The 18,900-nt window shown below is 38.2% G+C and overlaps 1 protein-coding gene across 4 annotated transcripts in view; it reads right to left on the bottom strand.

Moving 5' to 3' along the window:
- Nucleotides 1–2,049: 2,049 nt before the first annotated feature.
- RRAS2 (RAS related 2) overlaps nucleotides 2,050–18,900 on the bottom strand; it is a 76,959-nt gene continuing 60,108 nt past the window's right edge. For 3 of the 4 annotated variants that reach the window (XM_064288389.1, XM_064288391.1, XM_023550821.2), the window contains exons 2-6: nucleotides 12,187–12,274; nucleotides 10,934–11,036; nucleotides 10,641–10,749; nucleotides 5,400–5,518; nucleotides 2,050–3,571 (exon numbers count right to left, since the gene is read on the bottom strand). In XM_064288389.1, the coding sequence (XP_064144459.1) occupies nucleotides 3,484–3,571; nucleotides 5,400–5,518; nucleotides 10,641–10,749; nucleotides 10,934–11,036; nucleotides 12,187–12,274 (507 nt within the window). In that variant the 3' untranslated portion in view covers nucleotides 2,050–3,483. Of the gene's footprint in view, nucleotides 3,572–5,399; nucleotides 5,519–10,640; nucleotides 10,750–10,933; nucleotides 11,037–11,476; nucleotides 11,535–12,186; nucleotides 12,275–18,900 lie in introns of all 4 variants that reach the window. The other variant, XM_023550822.2, reaches the window with a different exon arrangement.

Raw genomic sequence — 18,900 nt, 5'->3', positions numbered from 1 at the left:
CAGTACACCACCCTCACCCACTTCAGTCAGAAGGATGCCAGCTGGCAAACCTTAAGCTTCTTAAATCTCTCCAACACTAAGCTATCTACACTGTAGTATGGATTTGTATACCCACACATCTATGATTAAGTATCTTGTATGGACTCATTTCCTTATTCTAACACCCTACCCTACAAAGCAAGGTATTGCTCCATCATCCCCGATTTTGCCAAATAATTTCTCAAAATTAAAAAAAAAAGTACCTCCTCCACTTTCTTACTCTCCAAACACATCTCAGTCCATAATAATCTGGTTTCCATAACCACTGAAACAAATCTCTCAAAATCAGCAACCCCTTAGCAATCGTTTCTGCTTCTTAGCTCCCATCCTCTGCAGGGCATTCAATGCTTTAGACCACTCCCTTGGCTTCTTTGACAATGCAGTTTCCTGGTTCTCCTCAGTTTTGGCTGCTTCCCTCAGCTATTTAAAAAACAAACAAACAAACAAACCCGTTGCCCTCAAGTCGATTCCGACTCATAGCGACCCTAGAGGGCAGAGTAGAACTGCCCCACAGAGCTTCCATGGTGCAGTTGGTGGATTTGAACTGCCACCTTCTAGTTAGCAGCCAAGCTCTTAGCCAATGCACCACCAGGGCTCCGCCCTTGGCTGTTGGTACCTCTTAATCTTCTATCACCTAAGTTTTTTTTCCCCCAAAGTTTTGCCCTTAGACCTTCTCTCAAACACACTTTCTAATAGATGTTATTTGCTCTAACCTCTTCGATCATCAGCTCAAAACAAATTCCAAATCTGCACTTCTAGCCCTAGCTTCTTTTGCGGTCCAATCCCCATTCCTAAATGTCTCCAGGTCTAACTCTGTATGTAACTGCCAGAACATCAGGTATTTCTCTCACTAGAAAGCTGCCTGTGCTAATTAACAGCACTACCACCTTCCTGGTCACCCCAACTTGATGCTTTGGAGACCCAAACATTTCTTGGATATACATCTAATCTTCAGTCTCCTTCCCCCATATTACTGCAGTTCAGGCTTCATCATCTTTCTCTGAAATCATTCATTCATCCATCAAATGGTTTTCCTGTACAACCTATATACCAGGCAGTATGGGTAAAGCAGTAAACACAATAGAAATGGTTCTGCCCTCAAAGAGTTTAAGATGCTAAGGTGGGGGTCAGACAAGAGAAACAAAATAATCACAGGTGTCATGAAGTATATACCCAGAAAAGTATGACAGTAGAACGGGTGGTCAAACAGGGCTCTATAAAGAGGTGCCATTTAAGCAAACACTTAAAGAATAAAATGGCTAACTGGAGAGTTGAGTGAGATAACTGATTTGGAAAATACTTGATGTGTACTAAGGGTGTTAAGAAAACAAACCAGCTAGAATGTAAATGAGATGTAGGAAGACAGGAGATCCTGCGAGGGGCTTTCCTTGTATGCTATGCCAAGGGGTTTGGGTATTATTCCAAGTGCACTGAATTAAGACAGATTTCTAGAAGTAGTGTAATATTTAATTTCTGGTCCAAAAAAAAGTCTCTGGCTGGAATGGAAAAAAAAAAAAAAATGGTGGGAGCAAAATGGAAAAGAAAGACTATACTTCAGAGACCATCATGTAATCTGTGCATCATGTAATGTGTGTTTTGATTCAGCTGGTTTAGGCTTCATCCACAGTAGGATGTGTGGGTACATATCCACCCTCTTCTCTCCAGCTATGAGTTGGAATCGACTCAACGGCAACGGGCACAGTGTTTTTTTTTGTTGTTTTTTTGTTTTTTTTTGGTTTTCTCTGTCAATAGCAGTTCACAGAAAAAGTTCAACAGTGACTTAAGGAGACACTCAAAAAACTCACCAAGAACACCAAGCTATTTCACTTCAAGTTTACCTGCCAAATGAACTATGCCAATTTTTAGATTCAAGCCGTAAGGCATTTGAGGGGAAAAGGCATATATATATATATATATATATATATATATATATAGCTACCGAAATAAGTTTCCCCCACTCATTCCTTCTACAACCCATCAATATAACAAAATGAGTGACCAAGCATCATCTTGTGATAACAGATCAATTTTAATTCTAGCACCTGAAGCTATACAAGGGTATGATTTATAAACTTCATGGGACTGTTGGACACATTCAATAAAGTGACAACTGTGCAATACCACTTAGTATCTCAAAATCAGGAAACATACTTTTGAATTGTTTAAACACAATCCACAGAATTAAAAACAAAATCAGAAGCCATCCACAGTTACACTAATTGACAATTAAGAGTTTTACATTTAATACTTGATATAACAATCAATATCTACTAGGGCATACTAAAAGTGATTTCAGATTCTCATCCTAAAAGTTGGACTCTATAGGGAAGGTCTCTCGAGTAGGTATGTGACTGGCCAAACATGGGTACAACCAGGACCAGAACAGCAAGTAAAGTTCTACCACAGTTTCTGTAGCTTCCGCATTTTTGTTCTTTGTCAGTTAAAAGTGAACAGTGAGAATTAAATACTTATCTTTACATATACACAAGGTATGCTGAGAAAGCATATTTGCTTACAAACATATAAAAATACTTGTTACCTAGTTTGATAAGAAAATAATGTATAAAAGTATATAGCAAAAACATTAATCATCTCTGACCCCGGAAAGATCAATTCCATATTTTATATTACATCAAACAAAAAACAGTTTTAGTTTTTTTGAATCCCTTACCCAGAAACACTTGAAAAGGAAGACAGACAGAAATTATTAATTTTTACCCTCAACATAGCTGTGAAAAGAGCTAAATTAAAAAACAAGAATAATAAAATGCCTAAGTTCAGAATGAGCCCACAGATATTTGGCCACATAGAAAATCATCATATTCAAGAACAGGAGTAATAATAAAGGCTTTATAAGAGTTTTTAATTCATAAACACAATAGCCATTTTGGATTTTGGCCACTGGAAAACAAAAGCTGTAGTATCAATAAGATCTGAGATGTCTCACTTGTGTGATTCAATTCAGTGTTTTAAGGTTAAAGCTGACATCAAAAACTTTTATGGTGGGCAAAAATTCACATTTAAAAAAATTCCCTATTGTTTCTGTTTACAGTAACAGTGGGCATTAAGATTCCAGAAGTTAAAAATTATTTCACAACCTATGACTTCAGCTTGGCAAACAGCTTAGGTTCCAAAACTGATTCACCCCTACTAAAATGTAAGCCCTTAAAACAATGAATGTGTCTGTATATATAGATATGTATTTTAAAGGAATCAGATAATCTTAAAAGCAGCCTTAGTGTTTCCTTTAAATTTGTCTTGAAATGACCATAGTATTAGCTTCACAGAAAGGATTAGCCAGCTTCTTGGTCTAAGGCTAACACGGTGATCATGTATAAGACTTGCTTGTCTAAGGCTAGAAAGGTACCAACATGATGTAAACTGTAAGGAGAGAAGAAGATGAGGGCTTTTCCTGGCAGTTGGTAGCTAAAACTCATGGGGTTCTTAGAAAATGACACAATGGCAACCTTTCTTGTCTTTTTCTTTCCGCGTTGGTTCTGGAGAAGGGGGACATTCTTGCTCTTGAAATTTCCTGTAAGATAGAAAAATCTAAATATAATTGCCTTCTTGGCAATCTATGATTACAAATGCAGATTATTTTTGGACAAGTCTAGTTTAAGTGCATATGCTTTTCAACGCTACACTTTAACTAGGGAATCAAAGCAAATCTCTGCCAAAAAAAAAAAAAAGCTTCAATACCAAAATAAGCAGAGCTGTCTGAGTTGCTTTAACAGGACTGTCCTGAATCAGATGAGACGCTGAAGCTCAGTTAACTACTATGCTCCCTTCCCCATATGAAATTCTGTGACTCTAAGGTATACTTGGAGTCCCTGGGTGGCACAAATGGTTAAGTGTTTGACTATTAGCCAAAAGGCTGGTAAGCTCAACACCCCCAGCCCCAGAGGCTCCTCAAAAGACAGGCCTGGCAATCTCCTTCCAAAAGGTTACAATCTTGAAAACATTATGGAGCGTTTCCATTCTGCACACATGGAGTCGTCATGAGCCAGAATCCACTCGATGGCAACTAACAACAAGGTATTCTTATGAATTAACTTTTATCACTAGAATACAGTATAAAATTACCCTTACTAGGCACACAGTTCTTACCCCTGTTCTGCCACTTATTAGCCTGAAGTCAGTATTAGAGAAGTTAGTTGACATCTCTGAGCCTCAGACTTTTAGAAAGGAATAAAAACCTACCTTTCACAGTTGTTATGAGAATTAAACATCTTGTTATATTTAAATGCCTGATAGTGCCTGGCATAAAAAAGCCTTCTCTACCCCTTTCCTCACTCCTGATTGATTAATGGACACGCATAGGTTCTAAGGATCAAAACCATGGACAAAATATTTCAAAGAGGCAGTAAAAATTATTTTAAGAAGGCACTGGCTTATCGGCTGTTTAAAACAGGACTACAATTTGTAACAAACGACTAAAGCTTGATCTACATTCATCCTAATCTTTGCAGAAGCCTCCATGTATGTTACCTATCATCTTCACTACTTCTTTTGCCTACAAAAAAGAATGACCACTAAAGCAACTTCATCTTTCTCACATACATTTATTTATATAACCCCAGCAGACCTCGCCCATCACCTCAAACTTCCTGGAATCCACTAACGCTTTCTGAACCACAGGCGTTTCCTAGGCCACCTAACAGAGAATTTTTTGTAGTCTGGGATACTGTATTCTACTCCTTGTGGGGCTGCTCAATTTCTACTGCCTCTTATCCTGGGAGGAGCTGGGCAAGAAGCAAGGCAAAGGGCACCAGCTTCAGAATCAGAGAGATTTGGATTCAAGTCTATTAACATGCCCAAGCCTTGAAATCATTTAACCTCTTTTGTTACTTAGCTTTCTCATCTGAAAGCGCAGACAAAAAATACCATTTAGCTTATTTGGTTGTGATGAGGACTAAATGCAATAATGCAAATAAAGCACTTTGCTCAGTACTTGGTGCAGATTACCACACAAATGTTAGCTGTTACCACCACGATCATCACACCGGTGCTACCTCTGGAAGCTGCATTATTCTTCTGAAAATTCCTGTTTACCTTCTACTCCAACATAATTTAGTAAGGTTTTACATATAGAAAGTGCCTAAAATATGGTATGTACTCAATTAAAATTTTTTTTTAATTTTTATTGTGCTTTAAGTCAAAGTTTAGATCAATTAAAATTTTTAATATACCATTTGTTTTAACCCTTAAGAACAGAATCACATAGTTTCCCCTTTCTTACTAAAAACATTTAAAGGTAATCTTGTTGTTGTTGTTGTTGTTAGTAAATGGTTTTAAAACGCCCAGTTTACCTGCTCAAATCGAATGAACTGAAACAAACTTCTAGAATGTGTTCTACTTACCTTATCACCCGGACAAGCTCATGGAAAGCTTGATCTACATTCATCCTAATCTTTGCAGAAGCCTCCATGTATGTTACCTTAAGTTGCCGTGCTAACTGCTGTCCTTCTTCCTGTGTCACCTGAAATTCCAAAAGAATTGTGTTTGAGGTACAGTATTAACAATTAAACAAAAAAAAAACAAGAGCCCTAGTGGCACAGTGGTTAAGAGCTTTGGCAGCTAACCAAAGGGTCAGCAGTTCGAATCTACCAAACACCCCTTAGAAATCCCATGGAGCAGTAAATCTAATTGTTTTATTAATCTGATCCTAAAAGTTCTTTTCTTTTTTTAATACTCCCCAGCATGTTTTCTCCTTTTCAAAATGGGCAACTGAGAGCTTGACATAACTAATGCCATGATGAACTGTAAGTTTTTCTCCTTCCCCTGCCTTCTCCTTTCCACATACCTCTGTTAATGACTTTGTTTTGATCTGATGCTAATAACTTTGTTCTTTGTTTTGATCTGATGCTAATAACTTTGTTTTGTTCTGTCTGACCACCTGTGACTTATGACCCCTCCACAGGGAGGTTAAGAGCCCGGATGTTTGAAGTGTATATCTTTAGCCTAATAAGGAGATGTCCAGCATGTGACTCTAAGTCCAAAAAAGAGTTTCTTGTCATTATCTTGTAATGAATAATTCCTCCGGCCATGCCACCTGCAGGCTACAAAGACACTTTTAACCCTCGTAAAAATCATATATAAGCCCTCACATAAAATTGCCTTTTGGGATCCCACAGAGACGGTGTGCATTACTACTGTTGGATCACTGGTGGTGGACACCTCCTAAATAAACCTTCTCACTCCTTCTGACTTGAAGTACGTTTCAATGGCTCGACTGCTCCAGGGCACAGACCCTAATCGGGCAACAATTAATAATTAGATTTGCTTCATCTAATCCTCATCTTTCGTACGTGTGGAAAAGGCTTTATTTCACCTTCCTTTTTGAGACAAATTTTTGATGAGTATTGAATTCTAGGTTGACAGTTTTTTCTTTCAGTACTTAAAAGATGTTGCCCATTATCTGCTGGCTTACACTATTTGTAATTAGAAACTGCTATCACCCTCATCTGTGCTTCTGTATGTAATGTGTTTTTTCTCCTCTGGCTATTTTTCAGATTTCCTCTTTATTAAATGATTTTAAGTGATTTCACTTTTCTGTGCCTTGTTGTATTTTTCTTTGTATTTCTTGTGCCTGGGGCTCATTGGGTGTCTTGAATATGTGCATTTATAGTTTTCATCATATTTGGAAAGTTTTCAGCCATTTCTTCTGTTGTTAATCTCAACCAGTGTATTATTCATCTCAGGCATTATAGTTTTAATTTCTGCAAGCTTGAATTAGATCCTTTTACCTCTTCCATGTCTCTGCTTAACATATCCAGTCTTTCCTCTAGTTTCTTGAACACATGGAATATAGCTATAACTGTTTCAACATCTTTGTCCGTTAATTATATCATGTGTCATTTCTGGGCCTGTTTCTATTTATTGGTTCTTCTTCTTTATTATGGGTCATATTTTCCTGCTTCTTTGCACACCTGGTAATTTCTGAGTGGATACCTGGGTGCTGGATTTCAGTGTACTTCTTCAAGTACAGCCAGAATGCTCCTTAGAAGTGAGGATGGTGAGACCTCATCTCACTTTGGACATGTTATTAGGAGAGACCAGTCCTTGGAGAAGGACATCATGCTTGGTAAATTAAGGGGTCAGCAAAAAAGAAGACGACCCTCAACAATAAGGATTGTCACGGTGGTTGCAACGATGGGCTCGAGCATAACAACTGTGAGGATGGTGCAAGGACCAGATAGTGTTTTGTTCTGTGGTACACAGGGCTGCTGTGAGTTGGAACTGACTCAATGGCACCTAGCAACAACAACGAGGGTGCTGGATATTTTGTATTCCTATAAATATTACGGAACTTTCTCCTGGGATGTAGTTATTTGGAAACAGTTTGATCCTTTCCAGTCATGCTTTAGGCTTTGTTAAACATTTATTCTAAGGCTAATTTTGCCCCCACTAAACCCATTACCATAGAGTCAATGCTGACTCCTAGCAACCTCATAGGACAGAGTAGAATTGCTCCATAGGGTTTCCAAGGCTGTAAATCTTTACGGAAGCAGACTGCTACATCTTTCTTCTGCAGAGCAGCTGCAGGGTTCGAATCACCGACCTTTCAGTCAGTCGCGGAGCACTTAACCACTGCACCACCAGGGATCTTTTTTGTCTTCTGAGTACACTACTCAATACCCCAAGAATTATGAAATTTTCCATTCTGGCTGATTGGAATAGTAATTATTCTTGGCCCTATCTGAGCTCCAAGTATTGCTCTCTCTAATCCTTTCAGGTGGCTTGTACCCCCAATTTAACATCCCATTCTCACTTCAATTTAATACTCCATTCCCACAATTCAGCCCTTTCAACACAATATTATTAGGTTATTACATTAATGTATATGCATCTAACAATTACTTCATAAAACATATGCCCTATTACATCCCAAGAGAGTGGTAGACAGATTCTACATAGTATTGGTATATTCACATTTATGCAATTTTTTAATTTACCTTCTCTCTCTTCAAAATAACATATATACCATAAGACCTATGGATTTAAATTATAAACCAAGGAAACAACAACAAGCAAAAAAGTCAAGAGAAAGTTTCACAGAGTCACCAACTTGGACAGAACAGGTCCTACTTTAAGAAGAATTGACATGAGAAATGTTTTCCTATGAAAATATTACCATGCTGTTACAAATTCCGGTCCATCCTCCTGGGACATCATCCCTTCTTGCCCAACTCTATACTCTTAATTTGTTTCATCCAACAAATTCTTAGTAATCCTCGAAGGCTCAAGTAATCAGAAACTTCACCTTATAGTTTTGATGCTCTTTTAGAGCTCCCACCACACTCTATGGCTACCACTTATGAAACTCTTAATATTTTGATTTTGTTTTTTCCTTCTCCCCTATTACAATATGTCCTTTGAGGCTGGAGAGTAAAGCATATCTGCCTTTGTATACCCAGAGCCTAGAAGAATGCATAGCAATTAACTAATTAACACATGTTAAGTAAATGGAGTATTACGAAGCAAATGAATCTACTGTGTATCTTGAAGTAGAAGAAAAGATGACATGGGGAGAAAAATAAACACTGAAACAAGTTGATATCAATAAATTACTTACTTTATTAATACAAATTTGATCTGGAAGGAAACTGTATGTCCTTAAGAATTTCATATTTGTCTTTTGCTCTATTCCTCAAAAAAGATACCCTATTTTGCCCCTTCATGCACAATGTAATTCAGCTAGACAGAAAAGGCAAATGACTATCTTAATACTAAAACAATACCACTGCTAAGGTCACTTACATGCTTCATTTATTTATTTTTAAAGTATGGTTCCATATCAATGTCTTCCAGGAATCAAGGTCAGCAAAGCCTGTGTACATATTTCTGGTCACGAAGTCTCTAGCCACATATAAAGCTGCTTTGGAGCTCATTGATGTAGCATAATTTTAATTAACAAGTAGAAATAGCATTACCACCACCAAAGCAAACAAAAAATGAACAAAAAGAACACCACATGAAACAAAGCCATGGCATTGTGAAGCCAGAAATCAACAAAAGGAAAACTACTATTGGTCTCTTTCCATTAGGAGAAAGGAGAGTGAAGAAAACCAAAGACTCAAGGGAGGAACTAGTCCAAAGAACTAATGGACCACATGAACCACAGCCTACATGACACAGAGACCAAAAAAATTAGATGGTACCCAACCACCACTACCAACCTCTCTGACTGGGATCACAACAGAGGGTCCTGGACAGAACAGGAGAAAAATACCGGACAAAAAATCAAATTTATAAAAAGGACCAGACTTACCGGTCTGACAGAGACTGGAGGAACCCCTGAGACTATGGTCCTAAGACACCCTTCTGGCCTGGAACTGAAGCCATACCCAGAGGCCACCTTTCAGCCAAACAACAGGGCCATAAAACAAACAATAACACTCAAGAAGAATGTGTTCCTCAGAATACTCAATTATAGGAGACCAAAAGGACAACACTTGCCCAAAAGCAAGGATGAGAAGGCAGTAAGGGGCTGAAAACCTGAAGAAAGGAAATGGGGAACTCAGGACAGAAATGGGGAGAGTGCTGACACATTGAGGGGAATGCAGCCAATGTTATGGAGCACTTTAAGTACAAACTCTTGAATGGGAAACTAATTTGCTCTGTAAACTTTCACCTAAAGCACAATAAAAAATTGAAAACAAAAAAGGACTGAAAACTATACAACTGTTTCCTAGAAGTTCCCCAACTCAAGAGAATTTCATAAAGAAATGGAATACTAAACCTTATTTCCTGAATAGTCTGATCTGGTAGGTCTGAGCCCTATCCAGACATAAACTAAAAAGGAAAAAAAATCAGACGCCATTGAGTCAATTTGAACTCACGGCAACGTCATGTATGTCAGAGTAGAACTGTGCTCCATACACAGGGTTTTCAACGGTCAGTCTTTCAAAAGTAGATCTCTAGGCCTTTCTTCTGAGGAACCTCTGGGTTGAACTTTTACCTCTAACTTTTTAGTTGTTCTCCTTCCCCCACAAAACGATGACAGTGTACAATAGATACCAAAATACAAATAATAAATTTGTATTTGTATTTATTGAATAAAAAACAAGTGAGAATACACTTGCTTGCAACTGAATACTAAAAATATTCTTTTCTTGCAAGTTACCATTGTTAGAGACAGCCAACATGAGGAATTAACAGAAAACTTGATCATTAATAAGACTTAGGAAAAATGCAAATAATATAATTTAAATCAAAGTCATTCTCTAAATGAAGGTAACTTAACAGTGAATAAATTAGGCATTTCAGGGTAACTGTAAGATTAACTAAATTAGAGTTTTGGGTGTTACCAAAAAGATTACTGTAGGTTAACGGAGCTTGTGGGCCTATAGAGTTCTCTCAAGTTCTGTGGAAAGCTATGTGGAAATTTAATTTCCTTCAAATCTACTTCTGTTTTATTTTTTACGAACTGTGACTTCTGTAAGATCCAGTGTGCCAAACTCAGCTATGTGCATTTAAGCGGCATACAGCACATTTATTTATTTTTATCAATGGTACTTTCAATTGTTTCATTAAATATAGCAGTTCACTTATATATAATTATAAACAACTGACTTCCCAACAGCTAAATTTCTTCTCACCTGTCTTTGATGATCCAGGTCTGCTTTATTACCAATTAAGATCATTGGAAACTCATCACGATCCTTTACTCTGAGAATCTGTCTTTGAAATTTATAGATTTCTTCAAAACTAAGAAGAAAAAAACGAAGGCCAATTAATCAGTTTATCAAGTACCAGATTTCAGCCAAGTTCCATGCTTTGTTTAGTGCTTTATTATTTCTCCTTTTTTTCTATAAAAAAAAGAAAGTCCAAATTCAATAAAGTAGTAATCTAGCGATGAAAAGCAGATCTATATTTTAATAGCAGTACAAACCTGCCTCTATCTGTGACTGAAAAGACCAGCAGGAAACCCTCTCCAGTCCTCATGTACTGTTCTCTCATAGCTCCAAACTCTTCTTGTCCTGCTGTATCCAGAACTAAAGAAAAAGAAAACAAATGTAACTGTGTTGGGTTTTCATTTTATACATGGCTTCTCCACAAGGGTAGCCCCAATGAATGTGGGTCCTCTAATGAGCATTGAAGCCAAAGTGGTGCAATGGTTAAGAGTTCAGCAGCTAAACAAAAGGTAGGCAGTTTGAATCCACCAGCCTCTCCTTGGAAACCCTACGTATGGGTCAGTTGTACTTTGTATTACAGGGTCACTATGAGTTGGAATCGACTCAATGGCAACAGGTTGGTTTTCTAATGAGCATCACACTTAACAGAAATGGCTTTCTCCTCTTAGTACTCTATTCGCAGTATGAAAGACAAATATATTCTAATGGCAGAGAGTTTCAGAATTAATCTTCATCAGGACAGGTTGATTTTGTGGTTAGAATGCATTTGCATACCAATTACAATGTTAAAAATATCAAACCCATTTCAGCAGATGGAGTCAGATAAACCTCTGAAGGCACTTGGGTGTTTTTTCCTCTCTATGACAAAAAAAAAAAAAAAAAAAAAATTCAAAGAGATAGCTGTAAATTTGAGAAAGTTTGGTTCTACCCCTCAATACCACACTTAAAAGTACAGGTGCTAATGTATTTCTTCATCTCTGTGAATAAAAGGACCATACAAATTAAAGGGTATGGCTTTCCTTTGGCGGAGGTGAGATGTTTAACCAGTCACAAAACACTACTTGCTAAAGCCTCTGTACTATAAATTCTAAACAAGTTAGCAAATATTAAACCTTTTCTACACTTGCTTCACCCATTTTAGCCTTCAGCAAAAGGTAAAGAGTTCAAGACTGGATGTGTTTTTCTCTAAATGTCCTAATAAATAGAACTTCAACAAGTTACAAGGCTTGTTTCACCAGAACCAAGATCAACCCAATTACTGTTTCATTCTTTATTTACCAAATATTTAAAAAAAAAAATATATATATATATATATATATATATATATATATATATATATATATATATATATATAAGTTGCCCAATATGTAGATTCATCAATCAAAACTAATGAAAGAGATGGGCTAATATTTAAGATCATCTAATATTTCAACTACATTATTTAACTTAGCAAAATATCATTCACTTTTTAAAAATCTGATATGCAACCTATCAAAGGCAGATTACTTACTATCTAGCCGGGCCGCTCTATCGTCAATCACACACTGCTTTGTATAGGAATCTTCAATGGTTGGATCATAATCCGTTACAAAATAGGACTGCAAGAAAAATGACCTTATGTTAAAATTCACTTTGACTTGCCTGTCCACATACCAATGCAACTTGATCAAATTCCACTTATCCAAGAATTAATCAAGATATTTTCATTCTAGTAGGGTATATCCTATGTCGATCCCCCACTAAATGAAATTCCTTCAGAGCCTTCCAAGTGGGAAACAAGTGCAAAATACCTCTCAAATCTTCGTATCTGAAATATGCAAGGAGACTGCAAATAATCAACTGCTCCTTTTTTTTCACATTAACTTATTTATGTCTAAGAATCTATATCTCAAGTTAAATATATATATTGTTATAATTCAGACCTATTTGAATTTGCAACCAGGTGATAAGCATGATTTCTAAGAACAAAAGTGTTGTTGTTGTTGTTGTTAGGTGTCATAAAAACCTATAAAGGACCATAGTTTGAAACAAATGGAGACAACAAAAAGAAGCCTGGAAGACTCCACCCCCATCTTCTTTTCTCAGACCTTAAGGAGTTTTGTCTCACTGCCTTTTCCATGATCTTCCATATTATAACAAGGAAACATTATTTCAGGATTTTATTTCATTTGCAGAGATCTCAAACTTACTACTTCGCTGATATTTTTGTTTTTTTTAGATCTTAAATTCTATTTCTCTTTTCTCCCCTTATCAAGGCCTCCCACTGTTGTCTTCCATAAGAAAAGAGAGTTAAGGTATCAGAATGAAAATCTTACTGAATGCACGTATTTGTGTATTACATTTCACAATTCAAAAAAAAGGTTTAAAAAATAAAACCACCACCACAAGAGTCTTAGAGACAGTGTGTATTTTTCCTCTTTTTCTAGGAGGGCACTAACTAGGACTCTGACATCATCCTCCCTTTGTTTTATCTCCTTGCTGACCTCTTGACTAACTTCCTCAAAGCCTATTCCCACTGGCTCATTACAAAATCTGAGGGAATGACTTGGAGGAAGCCAGCTTAGCGCTGGGAACCAGCGCCAAGGGTGTTCAGCCACTCCTCAGGCAGAGGTTCCTGGCAGCTGGACCTGCTGGCTCTAGGGAAACGGCACCCTCAAGTGACAGACGCCAGCATGGCGACTTACGCAAACCCCAGAAAGCTACTCAGGAGCAGGCACTCTCAACCCGACAGTGAAGAAACACTGGCACTGGGGTAGAGGTGCGTGTACGGGTCTGCTTGCTACCACGACTTTACATATAAACTTTCTTTTTTGTTGTTGTTTTTCTTTTTTAAGGACACTTCCACCTTGTATTTATATTTTAGGATTAATTCTTACGGTAATCCTATTTCCTTTTTGGTGGTTTCACTTAAATGCAGGGTGTATTAAACAAGGCCTTAAAAGAATTTATCAAAAGGAGCAGCTTTTAATAGAAATCCATCCATTCCTCCCATCCTCCCAGTCCAATTAAAAAATAAAGGGATATCAAAACAATCCTGAACTCATGTTTGGCACCTATACTTCTTCAATAATTAAATACACTGGGCAATATTCTTTGTACCCACTAGTCTAAACAACTTAAAATGGTAGTCTTTCACCAAGCAAGGTTGTTTATAATACTTTTTTTTTTTTTTTAAGATTAGTTTCCTGAAACAATTTGCTCCACAGTGATACCTCTTACCATGCTGTTATCTAGTAAAATCTGTTTCACTGAGGACTTCCAGTTGAGGTGCTGAACTGTCCCTCCCACTTTGTCTAAAATCGTAATGTACAAATACTAAATATATTCTTACAAATGTCCAAATCATGCATAACGGCTAGACTTCTTTCCATGTGAGAGCATTGTGCTTTGTGAGAATGAATTAAGATGTTAACCCATATAGTTGGTTTAAACAGCTTTGAGGCCCATTAAAATACATTGTTTTCCCTTTTAGTGGTTGTAGAAGTTTCATTCTTTTCTTTGGATGTCTTAGCTCTTGAAAAACAACCTTAATGTTATAAGAATGTTGTCAATTTGCTAATAGTATGTATTTATTTTACTCATAATTTTTAGACAAATTAATTGTTGGAATTTTTAGAAACTCAGATCCACATTTCATGGTCACTGCATTCTGTTTTCAGAATTTGTCTGTGGAGACCATCGTCTTCTTGTTATAGGTAGTAGATTCTAAAGAGCCATCCACGTTGAAAGCATCTTTATCCCTCATGAAGATCCATCCAAAGAAACATGACTCTAGGGCCTGTCACTGAATCCAAGACCTCTTTTCCTCTCGTAATTGTAATAAGCCACAGGTCAGAATATGCGCAGAAAGAGCATTCCTTGTGTGCAGATAACATACAAGCCCTCATCTTCTACCACAAAGGCAGAGCATTTTTTGTTACTTAAACTTGGGTATCAGACATATGAGGAAGCAGATCACCAATAAGAAATTAGTCTCTGGTAATAGACAGTCCTGGGTTTAATTCTAACTCTATCACTTTCTAGGCTTGGGACCTGAGGCACATCTCTCTAACCTGATTCAGCACCTGTAAAACAGGGGTAGGAAAATCAGCAGATAAAATGAAGTAATGCATATAAAGTACCAAGGCATGCTGATAATTAATACACTGTAATCATGCTATGAGTCGGAATCGACTTGACGGCACTGGGTTTTTAATCATAAATAATAATTGTGATTCTTTTTGTGATGCAGTTAGATGGTCTGAACTGGTGTTTCTGTTCAAGTACAAAGACTTGCCATTCCCAGGGACAGCTATCATAAACCCAGTCCTAGTTATACCACAGACCAGCCATGTGACCTTACGCAAATCTACCTACCTCTCCAGGACTTGTTAGCTTAAATGTTCTGAATCAAAATAAATAGCTCCCCATGCGGGTTTCTGGAAATACTTTCTGGATCTGGGTTGTAATTACATGGGGATATACTGGGATACATATGTACAAGTTTATTAAGCTGTACATTTAAAATTTGTATACTTTTTTGTACACATAAGAATTATATCTCTATCCAAAAAACCAAACCCATTGCCGTCAAGTCAATTCTGACTCAGAGCAACCCTATAAAACAGAGTAGAACTGCCCTATAGGGTTTCCAAGGAGCAGCTGGTGAGTTCGAACTGCTGATCTTTTGGTTAGCAGTTGAGCCCTTAACCACTGCACCACCAGGGTTCCTATATCTCTGTAAGATATACAAATAAAACGGCTCCCTGTTGCTCACAGGATTCAGTAGTTTCTTCACCCAATACTCAAAGCCCTCCAGTTAGATCTGTGCCTTTCAATGTCTCATTTCTCACTACCTGAAATCCTCTAGCTAATTGTTCTTGTTTAGTTTTGTTCATGTGTGCAACAATTATTTATGGAGCACCTACTATGGCCTTTTTTTTTTTTAATATGGCCCACTAGGTCCCCACCCTCACAGAGCCCATTGCCTTTTACACAGCATTCAGTAATTGTGCTAAGGTTGAGGTATGGAGGGATGAGTGTTAAATGTATAGAGCAACCAAAGAACACAGAAAGCATGGCATGCCAATGGCAGGACTACTCAAAAGACCGTTAACACTGCAGTCGGAAACCCTGGTAGCGGAGTGGTTGAGAGCTATGGCTGCTAAACAAAAGATGTACAGTTCAAATCCAACAGGCGCTCCTTGGAAACTCTATAGGGCAGTTCTACCCTGTCCTATACGGTCGCTATGAGTAGGAATCCACTTGACGGCAACAGGTTTTTTTTCTTTTTTTTTTTAACTCCGCAGCCAGGCAGAGGAACTATGTGTACATTCACTTATAAACACAGAGCCCCAGAAATTTGCTAGAAAACAGTCTCTCTCCTGATGCTAAAAAAATTACTGACCACAGCCCAGAAAGGATGATCTGTAGCAGAAAGCAAAGAAGAAAAAGAACAAGCACAGTATTGCATTGTTCTAAATAGCAGAGAGGTTCCGGAGGAGGAGAAAAGAAAGGAGGGTGGACTACAGCGTTGAGAACACACTGAAGCGTTGAGAACACACTGAAGTGGGACATGGGGGAAAAGGGAGTTGGAGAAAGTACTTTCCTGACATCACAGGAAAGGATGCCTGGAGAAGGAAGAAAGGGAAACACCCCCTTTCAAAGGGCAGGATGTCTTCCAAGAAGGGCAAATGGACTTTAGTCTTTTTAAGGTTGTTAGAAGTTGTGGGAAAAATTTAGGATTAAGGAAGCTCCCATTCAGACAAGGACATCTATTTCCCCTTATAAAACCTGATATAAAAAAGTTGTCGAAAGCCCCCAATAACTCAAGAGTGGTATGCTGTAATAACAGGAATACTGATGATGATTACATGCCATCAGATTGCACAGTAGTTTTGGCTGGCTTCCTGAGAGAACTGCCTACTCAGTATCTTCCCATTGAATGAAGCTGCCGTAAGGAAGAAAAGAAAGGGGCAGGGAAGGGCAGAAAAAGGGCTGATGCAACTTCTGTGTTCAGTGAGCCAGAGTGACAACCTACTTTCTCCTACACCAAGCTATCAGTGAAAGTGTAGTTCCCAAGCATTGCCACGGAGCGGTGCCTGGTCTACACCCCAGGACTGGTATTTTACTGGAGACTCTAGGGAACTCAGTGAAACTAGCACATTGGTTAAATCTACTACCCTTGCATACAGAAAGGAGAGGAGGCTAAACTGAAAGCACCACTGGGGAGTTGTAAACAAATGACAGGGCATTTCTGAGCACAGCACCATCCCCGGAAGAGAATCTCAGGAGTCCGCTAAAAACATAAGGTATGAGAAAGGGGTGGGAAGGAAAGGGGAGGAGAAGGAAATAGTTGAAACACGTGTGGGAAAATCTACTCAGTCTGGGTAACACACGGTGACACTGTACTATTCTCTACTTTTGTATCTATCCGGCAATTTTCATGTTAAAATTAGTATTTTTAAAGCCTGGTGGTAGCACTTAAGGACAACAAAAAGAGTTAAGTCAGGGGAGGAGGATAGTCATCTTTTCCCCTTGAGCTTTCATCTTACACTACTCAAGACCAACTGATCTAGAAGCTAAAATTTCCTCTTGGTCACAGTGATAGACACATACACATACACACACACACACACACACAAAGGTCAGCGGTTCAAACCCACCAGCCGCTCCCCAGAAGAACGATGTGCCAGTCTGCCTCCAAGAAGATTACAGCCTTGAAAACCCTGTGGGGCACTTCTACTCTGTCCTATAGGGTCGCTATGAGTCAAAATTGACGGCAAAGGGTTTGCATTGCGTTTATGTATATACGCACACACATTATAAATAAAATGCTATTTGATATATATTAAATATTTTCTCATTTAATTCTCACAATGACCCTTTAGACAGATATTTCCCTTTACTGATTTTTTTTTTTTTTTTTTAATGAGGGAAAGAATCATGTTCCTTCTTCAAAGTCATCCAGCTAGTAGGTTAGGAGAACACTTAAATCCAAGTCTGATCCCAAGTTCATGTTCTAAAATTCCTGCAACTAGTAAAACTTCAAATTCTACATTCCTTTTTTGGCCTATAAAATGAGGAGTAAAAGTATCATGAGAAGTAAGATTTGTATTTGACTTCATGAAACAAGAAAAAGACGAACTGAAATTCATATCCCTTTCTTTCCCTGCTCACCTCACCTCCCTCCTGCCCCCCCATGCTACACACAGAAACCAGGTCATGAAACGTTCTTGACCTAAAATTCTGCGATTCTCTGCTCACCTCCATTGTAAGTCTACAGGAAAAACACTGCTCGATTTTTACCTCTATCCACAAAAACATATATTACATTTTTTAAATTATAGTACATTTTATAAAGATTTGCTTTCTATTAAGATTCATGTATAATACCTTCGCTAGAGGCAGAATAAGAATATGCATGGGCTCTGAAGTCAGACAGACCTGAACAGCAAACCAAAATTTTTCCTACTTCCTAGCTGTTTGAGTCCTTGGGTAAATTGATTTACATATCTAATCCCCACTTCCTCAAAGGAAAGGATCAGAGTAGGGCTAGTTTAAGGAGGGCATAGTCCAATACCCACTTCAGATGTGATGAAGAAAGGTAACAGAAAAGGAAAACCCCGCCAGAGAGCAGACTCAAGGTGTACCTCCCACTCCCAGGTGGGGCCCTCACAATGCTGCCTAGGTGGCTTTAAGAGCTGTGGTTGCCAGTGACTGCTGTGTCTACCCCTTCTCCCTCCTCCTGACTAGGAGTGTTTGCTGAGGTCATCCCACTCCTGTTCCTCCGCTGTATACTGGGTGTGTGGGGCCACTGGGAAGGCAGCACAGCAGAATGGAAAGAACAAGAGTTATAAATCAAACCAGGATACAGTTCTACGACTTCTACTAGCTATGCAAGCAGGTCATTTAGCCTGTCTGAACCTCAGCTTCCTTGTCCGCAAAATGGAAATAATACTAACTTTGTAAGATTGTACAAAGTAAAAATACTTCATTTGGAGTACAAGGCATAGCATAAGACACTGCAGTTGTATTAACTCTCATGAACTTGATTCCAACTCATGGTGACCCCATGTGTGTCGGAGTAGAACTGTGCTCCATAAGGTCTGCAATGGCTGTGACCTTTCAGAAGTAGACTGCCAGGACTTTATTGCGAAACAACACTGGGTGGATTTGGATTGCCAGCGTTTCTGTTAGCAGCCAAGCACTTAAGAGTTTGCACCACCCAGAGACTCAGTATATG

This window comes from Loxodonta africana, chromosome 7 (genome assembly GCF_030014295.1).
Source record: "Loxodonta africana isolate mLoxAfr1 chromosome 7, mLoxAfr1.hap2, whole genome shotgun sequence".
NCBI classification, from domain to species: Eukaryota; Metazoa; Chordata; class Mammalia; order Proboscidea; family Elephantidae; genus Loxodonta; species Loxodonta africana.
Note: the sequence above shows the minus strand (reverse complement) of the source record. Positions and strands in the feature narration are given on the sequence as shown.